Source organism: Globicephala melas, chromosome 17, assembly GCF_963455315.2.
Source record: "Globicephala melas chromosome 17, mGloMel1.2, whole genome shotgun sequence".
Classification (NCBI taxonomy): domain Eukaryota; kingdom Metazoa; phylum Chordata; class Mammalia; order Artiodactyla; family Delphinidae; genus Globicephala; species Globicephala melas.
In genome coordinates, this window is record NC_083330.1 from 70,988,571 (window position 1) to 71,012,099 (window position 23,529).

Genomic DNA, 23,529 nt, shown 5'->3' on the forward strand with positions numbered 1-23,529 from the left:
CATGCAAACGGAAATCAAAAGAAAGCTGGAGTAGCAATACTCGTATCAGATAAAATAGACTTTAAAATAAAGAAAGTTACAAGAGACAAGGAAGGACACTACATAATGATCAAGGGATCAATCCAAGAAGAAGATATAACAATTATAAATATTTATGCACCCAACATAGGACACCTCAATACATAACGCAACTGCTAACAGCTAAAAAGAGGAAATTGACAGTAACACAATAATAGTGGGGGACTTTAACATCTCACTTACACCAATGGTCAGATCATCCAAAATGAAAGTAAATAAGGAAACAGAAGCTTTAAATGACACAACAGACCAGATAGATTTAATTGATATTTATGGGACATTCCATCCAAACACAGCAGATTACACTTTCTTCTCAAGTGCGCATGGAACATTCTCTGGGATAGATCACATCTTGGGTCACAAATCAAGCCACAGTAGATTTAAGAAAATTGAAATCATATCAAGTATCTTTTCTGACCACAATGCTATGAGATTAGAAATCAACTACAGGGAAAAAAAAGTAAAAAACACAAACACATGGAGGCTAAACAATACGTTACTAAATAACCAAGAGATCACTGAACAAATCAAAGAGGAAATCAAAAAATACCTAGAGACAAATGATAATGAAAACACGATGATCCAAAACCTACGGGATGCAGCAAAAGCAGTTCTGAGGGAAGTTTATAGCTATACAAGCCTACCTCAAGAAACAAGAAAAATCTCAAATAAACAATCTAAACTTACACCTAAAGGAACTAGAGAAAGAAGAACAAACAAAACCCAAAGTTAGAAGAAGGAAAGAAATCATAAAGATCAGAGCAGAAATAAATGAAATAGAAACAAAGAAAACAATAGCAAAGATCAATAAAACTAAAAGCTGGTTCTTTGAGCAGATAAACAAAATTGATAAACCATAAGCCAGACTCATCAAGAAAAAGAGGGAGGACTCAAATCAATAAAATTAGAAATGAAGAAGGAGAAGTTACAACAGACACCGCAGAAATACAAAGCATCCCAAGAGACTACTACAAGCAACTCTATGCCAATAAAATGGACAACCTGGAAGAAATGGACAAATTCTTAGAAAGGTATAACCTTCCAAGACTGAACCAGGAAGAAATAGAAAATACGAACAGACCAATCACAAGTAATGAAATTGAAACTCTGATTAAAAATCTTCCAACATACAAAAGTCCAGGACCAGATGGCTTCACAGGTGAATTCTATCAAACATTTAGAGAAGAGCTAACACCCATCCTTCTCAAACTCTTCCAAAAAACTGTGGAGGAAGGAACACTCACAAACTCATTCTATGAGGCCACCATCATCCTGATACCAAAACCAGATAGAGATACTACAAAAAAAGAAAACTACAGACCAATATCACTGATGAATATAGACGCAAAAATCCTCAACAAAATACTAGCAAACAGAATCCAACAACACATTAAAAGGATCATACACCATGATCAAGTGGGATTTATCCCAGGGATGCAAGGATTCTTCAATATATGTATATCAACCAATGTGATAAACCATATGAACAAATTGAAGAATAAAAACCGTATGATCACCTCAATAGATGTAGAAAAAGCTTTTGACAAAATTCACACCCATTTATGATAAAAGCTCTACAGAAAGTGGGCATAGAGGGAACCTACCTCAACATAATAAAGGCCATATACGACAAACCCACAGCAAACGTCATTCTCAATGGTGAAAAACTGAAAGCATTTCCTCTAAGATCAGGAACAAGACAAGGATATCCACTCTCACCACTATTATTCTACATAGTTTAGGAAGTCCTAGCCACGGCAATCAGAGAAGGAAAAGAAATACAAACTGGAAAAGAAGAAGCAAAACTGTCACTGTTTGCAGATGACATGATACTATACATAGAGAATCCTAAAGATGCCACCAGAAAACTACTAGAGCTAATCAAGGAATCTGGTAAAGTTGCAGGGTACAAAATTAATGCACAGAAATCTCTTACATTCCTATACACTAATGATGAAAAATCTGAAAGAGAAATTAAGGAAACACTCCCATTTACCATTTCAACAAAAAGAATAAAATACCTAGGAATAAAGCTACCTATGGAGACAAAAGACCTGTAAGCAGAAAACTATAAGACACTGATGAAAGAAATTAAAGATGATACCAACAGATGGAGAGATATACCATGTTCTTGGATTGGAAGAATCAATATTGTGAAAATGACTATACTACCCAAAGCAATCTACAGATTCAATGCAATCCCTATCAAATTACCAATGGCATTTTTTACAGAACTAGAACAAATCATCTTAAAATTTATATGGAGACACAAAAGACCCTGAATAGCCAAAGCAGTCTTGAGGGAAAAAATATGGAGCTGGAGGAATCAGACTCCCTGATTTCAGACTATACTACAAAGCTACAGTAATCAAGACAATATGGTACTGGCACAAAAACAGAAATATAGATCAATGGAACAAGATAGAAAGCCCAGAGATAAACCCACGCACCTATGGCCAACTAATCTATGACAAAGGAGGCAAGGATATACAATGGAGAATAGACAGTCTCTTCAATAAGTGGTGCTGTGAAAACTGGACGGCTACACGTAAAAGAATGAAATTAGAACACTCCCTAACACCATATACAAAAATAAACTCAAAATGGATTAGAGACCTTAATGTAAGACAGGACACAATAAAACTCTTAGAGGGGGCTTCCCTGGTGGTGCAGTGGTTGAGAGTCCGCCTGCCGATGCAGGGGACACGGGTTCGTGCCCCGGTCTGGGAAGATCCCACATGCCGTGGAGCGGCTAGGCCCATGAGCCACGGCCGCCGAGCCTGCGCGTCCGGAGCATGTGCTTCGCAATGGGAGAGGTCACAACAGTGAGAGGTCCGAGTACCGCAAAAAAGCAAAAAAAAAAAAAGACTCTTAGAGGAAAACATGAGAATACTCTTCGACATAAATCACAGCAAGATCTTTTTTGACCCACCTCCTACAGTAATGGAAATAAAAACAAACAAAAAAAAAATGGGACCTAATGAAACTTAAAACCTTTTGCAAAGCAAAGGAAACCATAAACAAGACGAAAAGACTGGCTGAACTGCCCCGTAGCCCGAGGGGAGGGCGGCCTCACTGAGGCTGCCGGCTCTGGGGGGGCCCCACCAGCCGAAGCCGGACAGTCCTTGGGACCACGGGCCAGTTGTTTCAACAAGTAACTTAAAGACAAAATGGAAAAACAAGGAGGTTTGTGCCTGAGATCATGTGGATGTGAAACCAGGGATGGCCACCTTGCGCCAGAAAAGCCCCTTTAAGATTTCTCGGCAGTCGGAGAAGATGGCGGAAGAGTAAGATGCGGGGATCACCTTCCTCCCCACAGATACATCAGAAATACATCTACACGTGGAACTCTCCTATAGAACACCCACTGAACGCTGGCAGAAGACCTCAGACCTCCTAAATGGCAAGAAACTCCCCACGTACCTGGGTAGGGCACAAGAAAAAATATGAAAAGGCAACCCTCAGAATGGGAGGAAATATTTGCAAACGAATCAACGGACAAAGGATTAATCTCCAAAATATATAAACAGCTCATGCAGCTCAATATTAAAGAAACATACAACCTAATCCAAAAATGGGCAGAAGACCTAAACAGACATTTCTCCAAAGAAGACATACAGATGGCCAAGAGGCACATGAAAAGATGCTCAGCATCACTAATTATGAGAGAAACGGAAATGAAAACTACAATGAGGTATCACCTCACACCAGTCAGAATGGGCATCATCAGAAAATCTACAAACAGCAAATGCTGGAGAGGGTGTGGAGAAAAGGGAACCCTCTTGCACTGTTGGTGGGAATGTAAACTGATACAGCCACTATGGAGAACAGTATGGAAGTTCCTTAAAAAACTAAAAATAGAATTACCATATGATCCAGCAATCCCACTACTGGGCATACACCCAGAGAAAACCATAATTCAAAAAGACACATGCACCCCAATGTTCATTGCAGCACTATTTACAATAGCCAGGTCATGGAAGCAACCTAAATGCCCATCGACAGACGAATGGATAAAGAAGATGTGGTACATATATACAATGGAATATTACTCAGCCATAAAAAGGAATGAAATTGGGTCCTTTGTAGAGACGTGGATGGACCTAGAGACTGTCATACAGAGTGAAGTAAATCAGAAAGAGAAAAACAAATATCATATATTAACGCATATATGTGGAATCTAGAAAAATGGTACAGATGAACCGGTTTGCAGGGCAGAAATGGAGACACAGATGTAGAGAACAAACGTATGGACACCAAGGGGGGAAAGAGGCGGGGGGTGGTGGTGTGATGAACTGGGCGATTGGGATTGACATGTATACACGGATGTGTATAAAATTTATGACTAATAAGGACCTGCTGTATAAAAAAATAAATAAAATAAAATTCTAAAATTAAAAAAAAAACCTGGCAAGGTGCGGTCTATTTCAGAAGCCCAAGTAGTGAAAAGATCATGGGCTCTGGAGGCCTCTAGATGTGGCTGACACTGGCCAAAATGACCAAAGTTCCTGAGCCCCAGTGGCTCATCCACGAGAGGAGCCTGGTGATACCGACCACCCAGCCTGTCTCCAAGGATGCACCGTGGGCCACTGTGTTGGAATCAACAGGGGCGCCTATGTGAGGTGCTTGAGCTACTCTAACGCCATGGAAATTGCTGACGGTGGATGCAGGATCTGGTGTTTACAGTCCCCCACTGATTTTAACGCACCCTGACATTTGAGAACCTCTGACTTATTTTATAGGATGCCTGTGAGAATTAAATGAAATGTGAACTTGGATTCCAGGAACATACTGGACATCCAGTAAGTATTCATTTCCCTCTCCCTTTTCATAGGTGCTGGCCAGGGACTTCCCTGGCTGTCCAGTGGTTAGGACTCTGCACTTCCACTGCAGGGGGCACGGGTTTGATCCCTGGTCGGGGAACTAGGACCCCATAAGCTGTGTGGCGTGGCCAAAAGAAATTTTTAAAAAAATAATTAAAAAAATAACTTAGGTGCTGGCCATAGGAAGAGGTTTTAATTTTTTTTTTTTTCCTGAAGCCTTTCATTTAATCTCCCACTTCTGAGAACACAAAACCACATCTCTGGGCCCCCAGCTTCTTCTTCCCCGTGCCTTTCTCCCTGTCCAGAGCGGTGTGGCGGTGCAGGCCATGGGGAGGTGCTGCGGCCTCCAGAACCGCCAGGGTGGCCCATTGCACTGGATCCTCACTTCCTCAGCCACTGATCTGCTCAAACACTGGCCTGACCTCCCTTTTCAGCCACTCCACACTGTTTAGCTGGAAATGCTGGGTGACACGCTGGGGTCATCTGGGGAGCTTTAAAAAAATACTGATGCCTGGGCTGCAACCCTGGGGATTCTGATTGAATCTGCCTGGGTATGGTCTGGGCATTGGGATATTTTAAGCTCTAATGATTCTAACACGCAGCCCAGATTGGGAACCACTGCCGTGAAGGACGTCCTCCGGGAAACCGTGAAGCCAACAGGCACAAATACAGACCCACGGGAGGGATGGTCAGTCACGCTCTGAGCATTCAGATGAGTGGCCACTTGCCTGAAGAACGGAAAAGAGACGACTGACTCATAGAACCTCCATGTCGCCACAAGATCAATCCTGTTGGGGTTGGTAGCATAGTACCTCCAGGCGGCCTGGGGAGGAGAAAAGAGGGGCAGGAATGAGCTGGTGTCACCCGAAACTTTCACATGGAATCCCACAACATTAAAACAGAAAGCCCTTGACACCTAAGAGTATAACGTACAGTGAGGTTATATCCAGAGAAGCCGGATTCTTGGCTTTCTGTAGCTCCTATGGGAAGAAAACCTTCCTTGACCCCATCATCTCGGAGCTATAATTGATGGTGTGGGATGTGGAGAGGTGAACTACAGTGGACGGGGAAGGCGGGTACTGGGTAGAAGATCCCTGAAAGGAGCAGGATTACTCTCGTTGCAAGATTCCTCGAGATTTCTCCAACAGGTAGGAAGACAAACAGTCTTCTCTGCCACTTCTGTGCATTTCCCAGTGCAAGGGACAGCCCAGGAGATGAGGTTTTGATTCTAATATACTAGAGCTTCTGTATACTGTGATTTGGGGTTTGCGAAGATAGAGTGGACTCAGAGATCAGCACTGGCCTAGAAACTACAGTATGGAGGATAACATCCTGTACCATCCTGTATCTGACCCACAGAGACCCTCACTGCAACTGGACACAAGTTCACGAGTGGGTGGTCACGCAGACATGCAGTCCCAGGCAGCTAGAGGCAGAACGCTCTCTTTTCCTATTCTCTGCGCTCCCAGTGGCCCATAAAACCACAAAGCAGGAACTTTCTCTGAAGTGAAAGAGGGAACACTCTGCCTCTCCCACCATCTCTCATGATGGTCCCCAACCCCCAGCCCACAGTTGGGGGAGAGATAAGGATGGAGAGCTGGCAGGAGACCAACACCCACTGCTGCCTGGCTGTCTATAGACACACACACAGAGACAGACACATAGACACACAAGCAGAGGCAGCTACGCGGGATCTCAGTTCCATTCCAGTTCATCCCCAGGCAGACAGACCTGGATGAGCTCAGCAGCGGGCTTCCTCCTTTTCTCAAAGTGCTTCTGACGGTGTTGCTCCTGCACCTTGAGCGCCAGCCCGGACCCCAGGATGCCCTGAAGGGAGAGGTCAGGCCCTGAAGTCAGCCCCACCCAGACTCTCCCAGAGCCCCAGCCTGGCTCCCAGCAGCAGGACGACACTGAAGCCAAGGGGAGGAGGAAAGATCCCTTCTTTCTCTTCCAGCGAGTAGGAGCTGGGTTAAGTGGAGCCTTAAAGCCAGGACTTCCTGACTCTGTCACTTCCCTGCAGTGAGACCCTGGGCCAGCCTCCTCTCTGCTGCATCTCACTTTCTACCACACGGAAGTAGGATAAAGGTACCTACCGCATAACTCTGTTAGGAAAAAAAGTGAGATAATGTAATAGGAACTGCCTAGTAAGGAGTATGATGCAGAATAGATTCCCAGTTACTATTAAGGGAATTTAAAAAATATTTTAGTTGCTTGAATTGTCACTTGAGGCTTTTACTCTGGCTGGAATCCCTCTGAATTGTGATCTGTTTTGATTTCCAGGTCGGACTCTCATGTGAATTACACAGGTAGGAACACACCCTTTTCAAGTCAAGAGAGAATTTAGAGACCAAGTCGCACCCTCACTGGCCCTCACCTGTTACAGATAAGGAAACTGAGAATCAGAAAGGCCATGTGCCCAAGGTCAAACAGCTTAGAAAAAAAATAGACCAGGTAGGGCTGCAGTGGTCAAAGAACGTTAGCCACAAAAGGATGGGAGGTGAAGGGCAGGGAAGAGGGTTTGTTATACAAGAAGGTTCTCTTCAAGTTCTGTGATTAAGAGCCAGGCTTGGAATGAGCAGACCTGGGTCCCTGGCTCCACAACCCAAAGCCCTGTGACTGTGGAAACTTCACTAACCCAATTAAGCCTCGGTCTTCTCATCTGGAAAACGGAGATAAATGTAGCGCCAAACTCCTAATGTTGTCACAAAGATTAAGTGAGATGGTGTAGGTAAAGCATTTGGCCTGAATCTAGGGCACACTATGTTCAACAAATGCTATCTATTATTATTGCTGTTATTACACTGATGGGCACTGGGCTTTGGGGAAGTTATTCTATCAGGGGTCAAAACTTATTCTTGAGGGAAATGCATTTTTTATATAAACCAGTAGATGACAGGGCAAGGGAAGGAAACTCACATATACAAAGGACCCGCTACGTGCAAGGAACACGTGGGTGAAAGACATAATCTCAGCTCCCCAGGAGCTCACAGTCTTCTGGGCAGGCAGATTTGGAAATGTGCAAGCCCAGCATGGGGTCTGAAACGCCTTTAAAGAGCTATGCCCAGAGGAGGGAAGGACTAACTCAGCCTAAAGAAGGCAGCATTGAAACTGGGTCTTGAGGATAAATAACAAGGTCCTACGGTACAGCACGGGGAACTATATTCAATATCCTGTGATAAACCATAATGGAAAAGATTAAAAAAAAGAATGTCTCTGTGTATAACTGAGTCACTTTGCTGTACAGCAGAGATGGGCACAGCATTGCACATCAGCTATACTGCAATTAAAAAGAATTAAAAAAAAAAGAAACTGGGTCTTGAAAGAGGAGTAGGTGTTTGGGGGGATCACTCCTGGCAAAGGGATCAGCACAGCCTACGGAAGAGAGACAGGAAACCACGCTACGGGGATGGTTATTGAGTTGATAGAGCTGGAATCAAGATACGAGACGATGGAAGATGAGGCTGGAAACCTGAGCTGGGGCCAAGCGGTGAGGGGTCCCGCCCATCACACGAGGGAGAACACCAGAGATACTCACCGCTGGAAGGGCGAAAAAGGAGACGCCGATTAAGGAAAAGGTGGCTGCGATCAGACGGCCTTCCCACGTTTTGGGCGTCTTGTCTCCATAGCCAATGGTGGCCAGTGTGATCTGAAGAGAGAAGAGTTCAGACATGAGGCTTCCCAGGGAGAGGAAATTAATGTATCAGCTGAGCTTCACCTACAAGCCTTTGTGCTGACCGGGGTGCTGTTGCCGTTTAGAATAAGATTCCCACGGGAGAGATGGTGCTAAGTACCAGCGAATTTATATGGGAGCCTTGAGACCACACCTGTTTCTAAGTTAAGGATTTCTTCCCTTTAGTCAATCAGTCAACGAATATTTCAATAATTGCACACATGTGCATGTGATATACATTCATGTGTATATCTGCCTATGTGCGATTTTGTGTACAGCCATGATTCTAAATGTATGTGCTCTTGGGGTGTATTCATATGCATTGTGTGTATATGTGTGCATGGCTAAGGTCTGAGCCCGTGTCTGTCCTGGTATGAGCTGAATATTCCTGTGTGTGTTTACATGTGTAGGTTATCAGCGCACATGTACTTATGAACGTGGAAGGCAGGCTTTCGGACCAGTTAAGAGTGTGGCTTCTAGAACCCAAATGCCTGAGTTCAAATCCCAAGTCAACCACTAACTGGCTCAGAGATCGTCCTTGAATTAGTTACTCAACTTCATGCCTCAGTTTCCCCATTTTTAAAAGGGGGCTAATAAGAGTTATTTCAGCTTCAAATAGATTTATAAATGTAAAATGCCTAGAGCAATGCTTTAGTGCCACATGTCCTGTGGGTGTGGGGCTGTGTGTCTCTAGGTGTGTTTGAGGGTCTGGGTACACACATCTCCATCTGCCACTGTGTCTGGCTGCACAGCACGGCGTGGCGGATGACAGCCTACGACGAGTGAGGTAAGCTACCTGAGTGACCGTAGGACCAGACTGTTGAGAGCTCTGACTTCTTATAAACATTATGGAAAAGCCCCTTCCAAGGGCCTACCCTGCAGGGGGCGTCTCCCAGGGGCAGGTTCAGAAATGGAGGAGGCCTCCCCTCCCCTGTGGCTGCAGAAGGCAGTGGCCCCACCGAACGCATCCATGCCACGCCCTCCATCTCTCTCTGTCCCTAACAGCCAATCCCCACCGGGCAGCCTTCAAGGTGGTGACTCACCAGACCCCACCAAAGGGCATCTGCGTAGGTCTCAAACTCCTCTTTCATCTCTTCTCCTTGGGCATCCACCTCCGGCACGTCCTTCTCAACCAGGTAGACGAGAAATGAAGAAAGGATGAGTGTCAGGAACCCGATGTACCAGGCGGTGATGAGCTCCTGGGAGGGCAAAGCAGAGACAGGGAGGGGGTCACGAGTGGAGGCTGGGTGGAGGTTGGAAGCAGACACACTGGAGCTGGAGTCCAGGTTGCCCGGCTCTGTGACATGGGCAAGTTACTTACTTTCTCTGTTCCTCATCTCCCATCACTGTAAAGTAGGATCAGTAATATGGTCATTATTTTCATCATTAACAGAACAAGTGTATAGCTCTAGGAGGAGAGGAAGATTTCTGCGATCTCTATATCACAGCTCAAGGGTCTTCCCCTGGAGGCAAGAAGGCAGGAGAGACTGGCCACTGCCTCTGAGACAAGGCTCGGGACTCAGGAGAGCCGATCCTACCCAGGACTAGGCAGGGCAAGGACAAAGCTTGTTTCTACTGGGACAGGGACGGACAGCAATGGGGAGCTATCCTGGCAGAGCGGACGGAGCTGTGGACAGGGACCCAGCCCTGCCACTAACTGACTGTGTGTGACTCTGGGCAAATGACCCCTCCTCCCCAGCCTCAGTTTCTTCATTTTTTTTTTTTTTTTTTTTTTTTGCGGTACGCGGGCCTCTCACTGTTGTGGCCTCTCCCGTTGCGGAGCACAGGCTCCGGACGCACAGGCTCAGCGGCCATGGCTCACGGGCCCAGCCGCTCCGCGGCATGTGGGATCTTCCCGGACCGGGACACGAACCCGCGTCCCCTGCATCGGCAGGCGGACTCTCAACCACTGCGCCACCAGGGAAGCCCAGTTTCTTCATTTTTAAAATGAAGGGACTGGACCAGAGAGTTCCAAAAAGTGCCACAGACACTTCAAATGCAGACAGGTGTTTTTTATGTGACGTGGTCACCTACTGATTTAGACCATATTACACATTAGCACAGATTACACTAAAACCTATTATTTCGTGGATATTCCCGCATGACAGACTAGGACATGTACGTAAACAGGAGAAAGCTGATTTAAAGGAAAACGTTGAGGAACAGTAAGGATGGTGCAGAGATATGGCAAAGATGGGCAAATCACTGAGGTTTCAAACATCCTGACCATGACAAGCCATGAGGTGCTTTCTATGTCTTTCATTCTATTCCAGTCCCAAGGGTTGCTGTGGCTACTGTGGTAGGTTGGGTAGAAGAAAGTCAAAGTCATGGGCGAACACCGCCTGGAGATTAGGCCTGTCATTCCTGCTGAGTCATCACAGAGGATGAAGCTGTTCGTGTCGATGGAGCTCATCTATCTGACCATCTGCGGCCAGTCAGCTGGCTTTATGGGTGAATCGCATCGCGCTGACAGGGCTGCTTTCTGCCTGCTTCTGTGCCTTTGTTCACCTTGGTCCTCTGTCCTCCCTGTCCCTCTCCATGGGACCAACCAGAGAGCACTGAGTCATCTTCAGACTCACGTCACCTCCATTATGATGTTTGCTCTCCCAATTAGAGCTAGGGTTCATTTCTAGCTTTCTTTCAATGCCTTCACTATTTTCCAAACAAACTTTCAAACCTCCATTATGATGTTTGCTCCCCCAACTAGAGCTAGGGTTCATGTCTAGCTTTCTTTCAATGCCTTCACTATTTTCCAAACGAACTTTCAATCTCTAACACTTTCTTATGCTCATTTGCTTAGAGGCCTGACCTTCCCCACAGCATCCCGTGCACAGTGCACTCGTGTGAGTTTACAGCAGAGAGAGGTTAGCTGACATGATGCAGGCAATCCAGCCAGTCCTTCCCCTCCGTGAGTGTCTGCCCCGCTGGGGTTCGAGAAGGAGGAGACGAATTGGATCGTCCTTCCCCAGTGGCTGTATGAGCATGACCCTCTTGCTCTGTTAGGTGTGATTCTGGTGGGCCTAAGCTTTCTCATACCCTCTGGCCCCCAAACGCAAGTCAGAAGTTTCACCTGGTGCTTAAGCAGAGAAACAGCTGTCCATGAGCACACAGAAGCACTGGTTGGGTGGGATTAGGAGCTGGTATAAAGGTCGTCCCTGAGGAGTGAAATGTGTCCCCACTCTGTGCCCTGCAGTCATCTCAAAGGCTATTCAAGGCAATTCTGCCTGGAGGCAGTTTTCGCCAGCAGTTCTGTGGCAGAACACACGCCTGAGCCCCCCTGCAGTCAGGTGCAGGCTGAGGGCCTGGGGTCCAGCCAATGTGGGGGGGTGATGGGAGCTACTTCCTGCCTTACATCCATTCTAGAGGATGCTCTGGGCTCCCCTTCCCTTGCCTTGGTGACTCAAGGCTCATTTCCAAGACAGATGAGGACCACCCAGCCCACATGAGACACTGTGTGAGTGAGAAGACACCCACATCTTTTGTGCTAAGTCACAGAGACTCCAGGGCTTATTTGTTTTGGAAGCAGAGCCCGGCTGATCCTAATTTTAGTAAGAGCATTAACTTTAAAGTCTAACCCTGTGCAACCCTGTATGGGCCCGTCACTCTTCATCTCTGAGTCTCCAGGGGAGTCAAGCATGGAACTTGGCCCAGAGAACACGTTTTCTGAATGAATGAAGAAATGAATTGTAAGTGCCTGTTCACCAGGCTCAGAGAAGGAACTGGTGTAAGCTCTTGCAGTTAGTAAATGCTGGACTCAAATCCAGGTAAGCGCTTACCTCCTGAACACACTGCCTGCCCCGGAAGTGAAGGCCAGCCCTATAACTGCTCTGCAGCTTCGGCACAGTGAAAGGCTGAAGGCTCGTCTAGTGGGACTGTTGGGGGAAGGATGGGATACAGAGCTTGCCAAGCAGTTGTTTTGTCTGCCTTTGGTCTCCTACCACATACTTGAAGTTCTGCCCGCCTGGCATCAGTTGTGGGGTCTGGCGGTGGCGCGGACCATCTTTTCCCAGGAATTACATAGCAAACATCCAACTGTCATCTATTCTAGTCTGAGGGAGCACAGGACAAGGACCGTAAGCAGCCCTTTTAGCCCTGATTTCCACTGGAGCTGTGAATCAGCTCAGCTCCATGGAGACAGGTTTAGGTATTGCTGACAAGTCCTCTGATAAAAGACAAAATAGAAGGTCGGGAGAAGAAAGAACTCTGAAAAGAAAGCCCTGACCTCCCCGAGCCTGTGGCCAGAAGTGGCACAGATGGGGAATGACACATGTATGGCAAGAAACTGCATCCTCCAGTGAGAGACTCCGGGTGTTTTAAATTTGTATTTCATTTTCTGTATATATTTACTTGTATGTTCGTGAAGAAAAGCATGTTTGAAATAATCCATGCTATCATTAATGAGCATTTACTATTCACCAGGCACTTACATGTACCTTTTTCTTATGTGAGCCGCTGGAAGGATTCACATTTTAACCACTGGGGAAGCTCATATAAAAACAGAGCAATGTTCTTAAAGTCTTACGGCTGGAAGGCGGCACAGCTGAAATTTGCACTGAGCTGCTGTCTGACTCCTGAGCTCCTGTATTCTACGATGACATGCCGGCATATCTGGGTGTGCACTGAGCTGGAAGAACCCAGGAGTTAGCTGTGTGGAGGCATTCTGGGGTTGCCAAGTGGGGATGGCATGGTGCTGTTAACGCATATAAGGGAAACTCTGAGCTCCCCAAGGGCAACTTGCCCCAGGATCACTGCCTTTGGTGCAGTTCCCCAGAAGCAGAGCCTGAGACAGAAACTCAGGTGCATTTGATGATTGAGGGAGGGTCTCGGGAGAGAGGGAGTGAAAGAAACCAGACAGGGCAGGAGACAAGAGCTCAGCAAGGATGTGGTCTCTGCTGGGGCCTCCTTCAGCCTGATCCCACGGGGAGCTCTGGAGTGTGAACTGCACCACAGGGCTGGTCCCAACACAGGAAAGGTACTTGTGTCAGTCAGTCACTGACTGTGTGCTTCCCTCATGTGGGGGAAGGAAGATGAGAACAGTATAAGCTCCTGGGCCAGGCTGCGCTCCTGTATGTCTCCAGAGAAGGGGACAGCTGGGAATATTAGCGGCTAACTCTCATAGCAGCTGAGGGCTGAGCACATCCTCCCGGTAAAGGTAGCCTGGTCAGGGCACCAACCGTGTCCATTGTACCCACCAAGCCTGGCACAAGAAGATGCTCTTGTAGTGACAAAGGTAGCTTTGGCTTTATCCCCTGAAGAACACCCATCCCAGGGGTCCTTCACTCCGATTTCTCCTGAACTGGCCTCGGAGTGTGAGGTTTTTCCTGACACTCAGAGGTTTTTGCTTCATTTCTCCAGGGTCCGGCTGAGGCAGGGATGTTAACACAAAGTGCTACCAAAGGTCTGGGCTAACCATAGGAAAGAAACACAGGGAGCACGACAGAGACAGCTCCAGACACGCTGGACTCTGCCTGCCTGGGTTTCCACACCTGCACAAGCACGTGGGACTCTGGGAGAGATCAGGCCAGGTCCCACTCATCCTAGCTTCTCATCTCCCTTGGCGAGGCAAGAGCCGCCACGACCAGCAGCAAATCACTGAGCACAGGCTCTGAAGCCAGACAGCCTGGGTCTGTGCTGGTGGGCAGCTCACTTCCTCTTTCCAGATCTGCTTCCTTAGCACTGAAATGGGGTAAGAACAGTGCCTGACCCCGGGGGCGAGCTAATCTGTATCAAACACTAAATTCTAGGCACCTGTGCTTCTGGCTACGTAATAACAATAGCAACTGAACCACATCAATGAACTGGGTGTATTCTAAGGGCTTTTCACCCTGAGGTGAACGCATTATCATTTCCATTTTATAAACGGCAGGAGAGAAGACCCAGAGGGGTTACAGGAAATCTCCAAAGTCCCATCAATAGAGTCTGGATTCAAACCAGTCTGCCGGATTCCAGAACCCTTCCCTCCCATCCCATGCTGGTTTGCATTGGCTCATTTCATCCTCTCCACAATCCGGAGGTACAGGCATTATCATCCCCGCTTTAGGAATGAGGGAAAACTGAGGTCAAAGGGGGTTGAGTGACTTGGCCAAAGTTGTTTGCATTTGGTGCGGCTGAGACCTGAGCCCGGGTCTACCTGCGTCTGCTGGCTGCGGCACACCTGTGTGTTCTCCTTCCTGCTGCTGCTTCTCCCCCCATCTTCACTGTCATCATCATCATCAGTGGGCAGGACAACCACCCTCTGGGGATGCTGTCAGGGAGGAGATGCCACGGATGGGCCTAGGTGGGCAGGAAGCCAGCGCGGTCTGGCCTCTTCGCAGCGACACTTACTTTGCTGTGGGCGCAGATGGCCGAGCCCAGGAGCTTCCAGGTGCCGCCCCTCCGGTCCATGCGAAGCATCCGCAGTATCTGCAGGAAGCGCAGGCTCCGCAGGGACGTGGCCAGGACATTGCCCTGGTTTCCCACGGCAACCACCGGCACAGAGGCAATCAGCACGAAGATGTCTGGAGAGAGGACGGAGGGTGGCAGGGGAGGGGGAAAGGAGGTCAGGCCGAGGCACGGGAGCCGTCACAGGCAGTCGGCGGCAGACGAACACAAGCTAAACGCTGCTGCGTTAAATCATCACGTGGACCGCACGTGATTCGCGTTCTCCCGTGACAGGTGAGGAGACAGGAGCTCTGAGCGTGAATGCCCTCCTAGGGCCACGCGGCCGGATGTGGCCGACTTGGGACTGGATGCAGGAGGCCTGCTGGACTCCAGCGCTCACTCTAAATCCTAGGGAAGTGAAGCTCCAAGGCCCTCCGGGAGTGGCACTCGGGGGCCCCTCTCTGGCCGAGAAGGGATCTGGGCTGCCCAGGTGGTGGAGATGAAGCCTGAAGCTCAGATGCTGCTTTACTGTGGGTTTTCCCTGCAAACAGCCCCTGAGCCAGGGACGAGGCTGTGGCTGATTTAATGAGAAATGATCTCAGGAAGCAGAAGTGAGGGGAGAGGGGGGCGGGGAAAAGGCCAGTGCAAGGGATGTTGTCAAGGCTGCTGCTGGAGCCTCTGAGCTGTAGGCAGAACACCTCCCACCACTGTCCCTCTGAAAGATGGGAGCTGGGCCATCTGTCCACCAGATCCTGTTCCCTGCTGGCTGAGGGGGTCGTAACGTCCCCACACTCACCAGCTCCACTGCCTGTGACCTCCCTCAGCTTCAGAGAAGGCCCTGGGGTAGACTGTGGGAAAACATGGGGCCCACCCCAGAAGTGGGATGCTGCTGTCAGGAGGTGACCTAGAAACGTCTACCAGAGCTGTGACTGGTGGAAGCAGAGGCCGAGGGGATGAGGCACTTCTGAAAGGGCCAAGCTGGCTCCTGAAGTTAAATGGCTGAGGATGGAAGAAAGAGGGCCCTGGTCTCTTTCTTATTCCCTTCAATGCCCTCCCCTCAGCTCCCGGATCCGTTATCCCCCCACTGTACTGCAGGGGGCTAAGCAAGTAAAAAGGATCCCATGATCAAGTAAATCTGAAAAAAATTCAATTAAACAGGTTTTGCTACTGCAGGACTTCTCAGAGCCTTTAATATGCTAATAGGCCCTGTGGCTCTCAATTTTACCAATGAAGTCCAGCCTTTCTCCAAAGATTTTGACCTGTCTGAACTGTTTTTGTTTGTTTGTTTTGCAAGAGCATCAGGATTCCAGGGAACACATTGTAGGAATGTTTATCCACTGGGCAAAGTCCAAACTTCTGAAAACCCTCTGTGATCCAGCCCCTGGGAACCTTCTAGAAGCATGTGTGGTTTGCTGAGCCCACAGTGTCCTCTCACACCTCTACACCTTTGTTTGTGCTGCCGCCCAGCTTGGATTAGGCTCCTTGATCTACACCAGGTACGTCTGCCAAAAAAGCTGGCACTCCTTCCACCGTGTCCAAGTACCTCCCAGGTGTGCCTACGCCTTGGGAAAAAGTAGTGCTCAGACACCTGGATACCAATAGGTCTATATCCCTGGCCAGGCTTCTCAGTCTATCTGTGCAAAGATACCCGTTTATCACGTTTGTAAAAGAGAAAACAAAACCTAGGTGCAGGGTAAATGTGACTTAAGTCTACGACACTCTGACAGGACAGCAAATTCTGGCCCAGAGGGACCCATCCACACCGAGATGGGTCTGAGGCTGCTTCGAGCAAGGAGGCCATGATGTGTGTGGACGTGATGACCAGCCTCTTGTCAGACACACAGAGAAAAGCAACATTTCCCACAGGGGCCACGTTACGGGAGAAGTTGAGAGGAGTAGAACAGAAAATGCAGCGACATCAGGAAAGAGGCCAGCAAGGATGGTGGAGGCTGAGGCCCAGCCTTGTCTCTCCAGGAAGGCGGGCAGGGGAACGTGATCTGGAGCTCCGGTACCATCCTGGAATAGTGGAGACAGCTCCACAGGGAACGCCCCTGTTCCGGAGGGGCCCGGGCTCCGCATGCTATGACATCCTCTAACTTGGCAGGAACCTCTGAATTTGGGCACCATCGATCACAAAGTCATCTTCCCCACCCCCTGCCAACACACACACACACACACACACACACACACGCACACACACTGGATAGGTCACCCCAAAAAGAAGTCAGCTTAAGACTTAAAAGAAAGACAGGAAAGAGGAAGGGGAAGGAAAGTTGGGGGCTGCCATGGACTGATGTTTGGGTTCTTTCAAATTCATATGTTGAGTCCTAACCCCCCGTGTAACGGTATTGGGAGGAGGGGCCTTTGGGAGGTGATTAGGTCATGAGGGTGGATCCCCCATGCATGGCATTAGTACCCTTATGAAAGAGACCCCAGCGTGCTCCCTCACACCTTCCATCATGTGAGGACACAGCAAGACAGCTGTCTAGGAACTGGACTCTCACCAGAACCCGGCCATGCTGCCACCCCAATCTCAGATGTCCAGCCTCCAGAACTGTGAGAAATAAATTTCTGTTGTTTATAAGCTACGCTGTCTGTGGTGTACTGTCATAGCAGCTGTAAAGGACTCAGACACGGTAGATAGACATGGAAAGAGGACAAAGGAAGCGAGAAAAAAAATGTGAAAAAAAATCAGTAACTACCAAGTGCTCCAAAATTGCACGTGTGCACGTGTGCGTACACACACCCACCCTCGCACTCAAAATTCTAAGCAATAAACAAAACCCTCAGATTTCCAACCTCAGCAGCAAATGGGAAGAAGGAAGAGAGGCTTCAGCCGACAGTGAGGCTGGTACCTGTCCTTTGTGTGAGGCAACCTGCAAACGCGGCAGCACAGCCCCAGGAGGCACGGAGAGAACTTGGCGCCTAGGACAGGGGAGGGGTCCAGCTCTTCCTCCCTGGCTGGGTCATTCGTACCCACAGGGCTGTGTCCAGTCCCGGCAGGTCACTTTTTAAAAGGGGAGTGAGGAATAAGCAGCAGCTCAGAGGAGAGGGTCTATGATGCTAAGAAAATGGGCTATAAGATGGGGTTGAAGCCGCTAAGCACATCCCTCCCAATGAAAGGAGACTGCTGGAGTGGAGGGGAGGAATAGGATGGCTGAACTCGAATATCTGAAGAGAGTCAGAGGAGTTAAGATGGAATGAATACCCTCGAGAGGTGGTGAGCGCCCCGTGACTGGAGGTATGCAAGTAGAGTCTGGGGGACCACTTAAAGGCTGCTGCAAAGGGGGCTGGAGCATCAGACAGGAGGGCATCTTCAACCAAACGCTTTTGAAGGTCCCTTCCAGCCCTGACATTCTATGATCCTCTGACTTTAACCATCCCTAGGAAGTCGAAGCTCGAAGACTCCTAACCATCACTGCAGGTAGATTTCGTCCTGTCACTGTATGATTTTAGTAGGACCTTCAGCTGGGAACATGGTGGGGTGCACCAATAGGTGTGTGTGAGAGCTTCCACCTTCTTTGCTATCAAAATGCCTACACCTGGATGGAGGGGTCTCCATGACACCTCCCCAAAGCAAGGTGGGTCAGGACACAGCATTAAGGTGGCGAGGGGGGTCACAGGTGCTAGATTCTTCCAGACTGGGTGTCAGGATGGAAGAATTACCTCTGCGGCCCTACAGAGGTCATTCTCAACCAGCAATGGTGTCACGCCTCCCATCCCCACCGGGGCCAGTCGAACTGCACGGGCAGTTTGGCTGTCACGGTGACTGGGGTGCTACTACTCCAGGGACTGGGGTTGCCCCACATCCTGCAATGAGCTGTGGCTCCTTCATGACCCAAATGCCAAGAGTGTCTCCCACCCGCCTTAAGAATTCCTGCCCTGTGGACTCATTATAAAGAGAAGCCACGGGGGCAGGAATTCCACCTGCTGGAGGATTGAAGGGAGGGTCAGAGGCGGGGCGGGCCCCCATGATGCCGCATGGTTTCCCAGAAGAACAGCATCTGCTTAAAATTGCCTCAGAGAAATAATGCACCAAAAGAAGGGGATGATGCACCCCCGGGCTCGGGGTCAGGGCTTACCCAACATGCACAAGGGCTTCCTGGCAAACTTCAGTCGTCCCCGCCAGCCTTTGTATCGGCAGCAACACCCAGCAGCCCAGATCCTCAAAGCAAACTCGGCTCCGAAGATGAAAATAGCAAATGTTTCCTGCGTTGAAGCACATGTGGAGAGACACATTAACCGGGACCCGGTTGTCCAGAACTAGCGATTTCTGTCCGTAAGTTCTGAAGAGCTGGATTTCTGTTGTTGCTGGTTTGGTGGTAGAGCGGGTAGGACAGGCTGATCACCTCCATTCAGTTTGGGGCAGTTCCTGTCTTCACTCTGATGTGCTAACTGTCTCTAACATTAAGCCTTTTTTCTATGTTTTTGTTCTAATGGATCATTTTTAAAAAATCCCTTTAATGTACTAAAAGCCTCCAAGAAGTTCAGTTGGGTTGGAAGGAGAGGAATCAATGATATTGCCCAGCCGGTGTCTGGTCCCTGGTATTGCTACTCGTGGCCAACGGTTACTGAGCACAGCTCCTGGGCCAGGCACCACCCGGAAGTATTTTATAATATGACCCTCATCTTGTATTTTGAAAAACCCAGGCTGGGCAAGGAGTGGCTGAACAAATGTCTCAAGGCCAAAAGTGGCAAAGAAGGAATCCCAGGCAGGTGATCAGGCTCTGAGCCCGTCAGGACCATGCTATGGCGTCTCCCGGGACAGCGGCTTTGCATCTTCCCTGCTGAGCCTCCTTTGTGGGTCAGATGGAGACACCTTCGCCCCCACTGCTTGGTGACCTCCCTGGGGCCCTTGGGGAGCTGCAGCAATCCTCGAAACTTAGTTCCTGGAACTGGATGGCTTCCCGGGAGTCATCTGCTCAGGTCTTAGCTTCAGATCTGCCCTGTAGACTGTCAACACCTGCCCTTGGAAGGAACCTGCTGATTCCGGCACCACGGACACTGGTTAGCTCAGTGGGAGGCAAAGGTTCTGCTATTTCGTAAACCCTGATTGGGGGCTGGCATCCCTTCCCTGTGCAGGGGGTGGGGCCTCACCCTAGAGAGGTGGGTTGATCCTAATCCAGGAAGGCGTGGTCATTCAAAAGGCCAGCTGGAGAAGGATCCAGCCCTTCCTGGGAGCCTCCTCCTGGCCCGGTGTGGAGGCTGCACCAGCCTATCGGCGTGTGCCCCTCACCGTACACTGCTACATCTTTTAGGTGAGGGTGGGAGGAGACTGAGTCGGGGTGTTAGGTAACTTGCCCGAGAATTCTAACTGCACGTTCGCGCTCTGCCGCACCACGGGATAAAGACTGGAGAGTGAAAACAGGCAGAGGCCCAGAAGGGAGGTCCTGGAGTGCTCATGCAGAAACGGGATTTGTTGCTTGGCCTTGAAGGAAGAGATCCTCAGGGTTTAGGAAGGAAAAGCAGAGGAAGGGTTGGAACGAAACATGCCTTTGTGTTACTGTCAGAGGGTTGGGAAGCTGTATTTTATCATTTAACCAGTGGGTATTGGTGTTTGTGTTGACCTTGTTTATGTCCCCTTATCTCTAACCTGGAATAACACAGGCCAGCCATTCCCTGCTCCACCTGTGCCCCCAGCAGACCTCAGCAACTGATCCACCAATGCTTTCTCCTGGGCCTGGACCTGGCCAGAGACTCCAGGAAGCCAAAACCGGTTGGGCAGAACTGCACCCAAGGGCCTCCTTGTCTTCATCGTTGGCGGTCCCACCAGAGCATCTACCCCCGCAGCACAGCACCACGGGGCAGGCGCCTTCTCACCAGCAGCAGAAGCCAGTCTCCCGAAACAGTCTCGTACTCCCTGAAGGTGGTCAGGACGGCCAGAATCAAGCACCCAAGGACAATCAGGAACCTAGAGGGGAAGGAAGAAGGAAACTAAGGAAGCGTCTAGTCTTGGATTGCGCCGAGGCAAGACTGCGAAGGTGTCAGACGGGATGAAGCTACAGCATCCGTTCGACATAGGTGTGTGCTTTATCCGTGACCCCATTTAACCTCATAACACACCTGAAAGGCAGGTAGGAATTAGTGCTCCAGTTAAAGAAAACAGGGCCGAGAGAGGCGAAGCAACGTGCATGACTTTTACTTTACCAGCTAGTTAGTGGGAACAGTGAGAACTTGAATCAGATCATCGGGTCCCAGCCCTGGAGGGCTGCAGATGCCTTGAAACACCAAAGTTACCGCGAGCTTTGGTAAATCAACGGGAATATGAATATGTTAATCATGTGTCCTGCACATATAGGTCTATGTTTTTCAAATATATGAAAACATTCTTAGAATAAAGACGAATTCATCCAACGACTGATAAATTCGGTGATGGCGTCTGTCACCATATCTTCATATTATTATTATTTTTTTTTACAGTCAATGGTTACTAAAGGAAACAACCTCTTTCAATTGGGGGCCTTTAGAATCGATTTTGAAATTACCAAGGGTGCTTCCTGCTAGAGAGAACAGAAGCCCCTGTGATGCACAATGTTGCTCATTGAAGTCACTGCGAGCTCATCTGGTTCATGGCCCCGCCTCAGGCAGAAGCTAACTGCAAACAATCCTTTGAGATTATTATATTTATAAACTCCCTGTGTGTGAGGGGGGTGATGATGGCGGTGGAGGGACAGCGTGTGTGTGTGCACGCGTCACTGTTTCAGCAAAGAAAAAGCGTTCTCCCTTGCTCCTGGTGGAGAGTCTTTGGTTCAATGGTCAGCACCAGGTTCCCTGGGTGTGTAAGAGGGAAATTACAAGACAGGGTCCATGCAGGAGGCTTGGTCACATACTCCAAGCTCTCCTGCTCTATGTAATCTGGCTCTGTGCCCTGCTAGGTTCCAATCCATGCTATTTTCGTTTGTGTAAGTGGGTACCCACTTGTACATTCATTCATTCATTCATCCATCCATCCATCCATCCATCCAACATTTATATGGCAGGCACTGGGGGACACAGAGCTGAAATTCAATGATGAATAAGCTGGATCCGTCCTCCTGAGCCCAGAGTTCAGACAAACAGGAAGCGATCTCATGGTGTGACAGTAAGGACCATGATGTAAGGAGGCCTGGAAATGTCTGCTCCTGGCCCTGGACTGGACCAGAGTCCTGGCTCCGGCCCTTGGTGATCCTTCCTGATCACATTTTCTGATCAACAGTGCAGCTGATCTGCAGACCTGAATCCATGTTTCCAACCCTGCCTATGAACCCAAACAAGATTTTCAACTCCCTCCTGTGTTTGGCCATTTTATTTAAATTCATGACTCCTGATCCATAGCTGGAATCTGCCTTCTCTTCATCCCAAATCTTCTCAGGTGATGATGACGATGATGATGATGACAGTGACAACTGTAACAACGTCAACACCCCCCACCACTCTTTAGTGAGCAGTTGCTACATCTATCAGCTCATTTATCCTCACAACCGCCTCCCAAGGTAGAGATGATCATTCCCATTTTAGCATTGAAGAACTTCCTCAGAAGGAATCATTACCGTCAGGACAACTGTGTTGTCAGTAAAAAGACCATACAGTTTGGAGTCCAAAGATATGGACTAGAAAGAGGCTCTGGCATGTGATCTTGAGAAGCTCATTGATTCTGGGAACCCCAATGATCACGTCCATAGAACGAGAATAACGAACCTGCCTAGAGATCACAGTTATTGTGAGGACCACAGGAGATAACGGATGGAGAGTCGTTCGGTCCACTGTTTAAGATCAAGCAAATGATGCCTGGTGCCTGCCCAGACACACATGCATCCCTGGCTGGACAGGCTCTGGGAAACGTGCTCTGAGACGATTCTACAAATCCATACTCTTGTTCTCTCAGGACTTGACTTTATTCATTCAAGGGCTCTGGAGATAAGATCTAGATTAGAATCCTCTCCCTCCTCTCATGCTCTGTCATCTTAGGCAAGTGACACAACCTCTCTGCATCCTGATTTTCTCATATGTAAAATGGATCCAATAAAAGTGCTGTGCTCTCAATTTTTCAATGATATAATCTGTGTCATGGGCTTAGAAGAATGCCTGACAGATACTTAGCCTTCATTAAATGTTAGCTACTATTTTATTGTGATTTAATATCAATGCCTCTTCTGTCCTAGGCAGAGAGATGGCTTTAAGGGTACAAACATGAATAAAACCTAGCCATCATTTCTCCTAGTCCAGTGGGGGAAACAGAGCACAGATAATCGCACGAGAGTGTGGTTGAGGTTATGATCTGAGTGTCCACCACATGCTTTGGGAGTACAACACTGGAAGCATGCCAGAGGCTGTGGCCAAAGGGTTGGAAAGATATGTGAGGCTTAGCTAGGGTTGACCATATGTTTCGGTTTATCCAGGACATTGCCCATTGTATGTGTTGACCTGGAGTATGGACCCTTCGGCACTGTGGACACAAAACTCCATTCAATCTTCTCCGTTAGCAAGGGGTGTGAGCCTTCTATGATCTGGCTTTGCCTTCCTCACAGCCTCATCTCTTCTTGCTCTCCCACACCCAGGCGGGCCGTACTGAATCACAGCACTTCCTCAGATTCTCTTACCCTACCGGTGTCTGCCTCG

General features: G+C 48.7%; 1 protein-coding gene across 2 annotated transcripts in view; it reads right to left on the reverse strand.

Moving 5' to 3' along the window:
* Nucleotides 1-23,529, reverse strand: part of KCNQ3 (potassium voltage-gated channel subfamily Q member 3) — a 296,468-nt gene that overhangs the window by 40,840 nt on the left and 232,099 nt on the right. For both annotated transcript variants that reach the window (XR_009559518.1, XM_060287199.1), the window contains exons 2-8: nt 20,752-20,842; nt 19,014-19,140; nt 14,896-15,068; nt 9,615-9,770; nt 8,437-8,547; nt 6,633-6,728; nt 5,630-5,724 (exon numbers count right to left, since the gene is read on the reverse strand). Coding sequence is in view for 1 of the 2 variants with exons in the window: in XM_060287199.1 (XP_060143182.1) it covers nt 5,630-5,724; nt 6,633-6,728; nt 8,437-8,547; nt 9,615-9,770; nt 14,896-15,068; nt 19,014-19,140; nt 20,752-20,842 (849 nt within the window). In the remaining variant the exon portion in view is untranslated. The remainder of the gene's footprint in view (nt 1-5,629; nt 5,725-6,632; nt 6,729-8,436; nt 8,548-9,614; nt 9,771-14,895; nt 15,069-19,013; nt 19,141-20,751; nt 20,843-23,529) is intronic.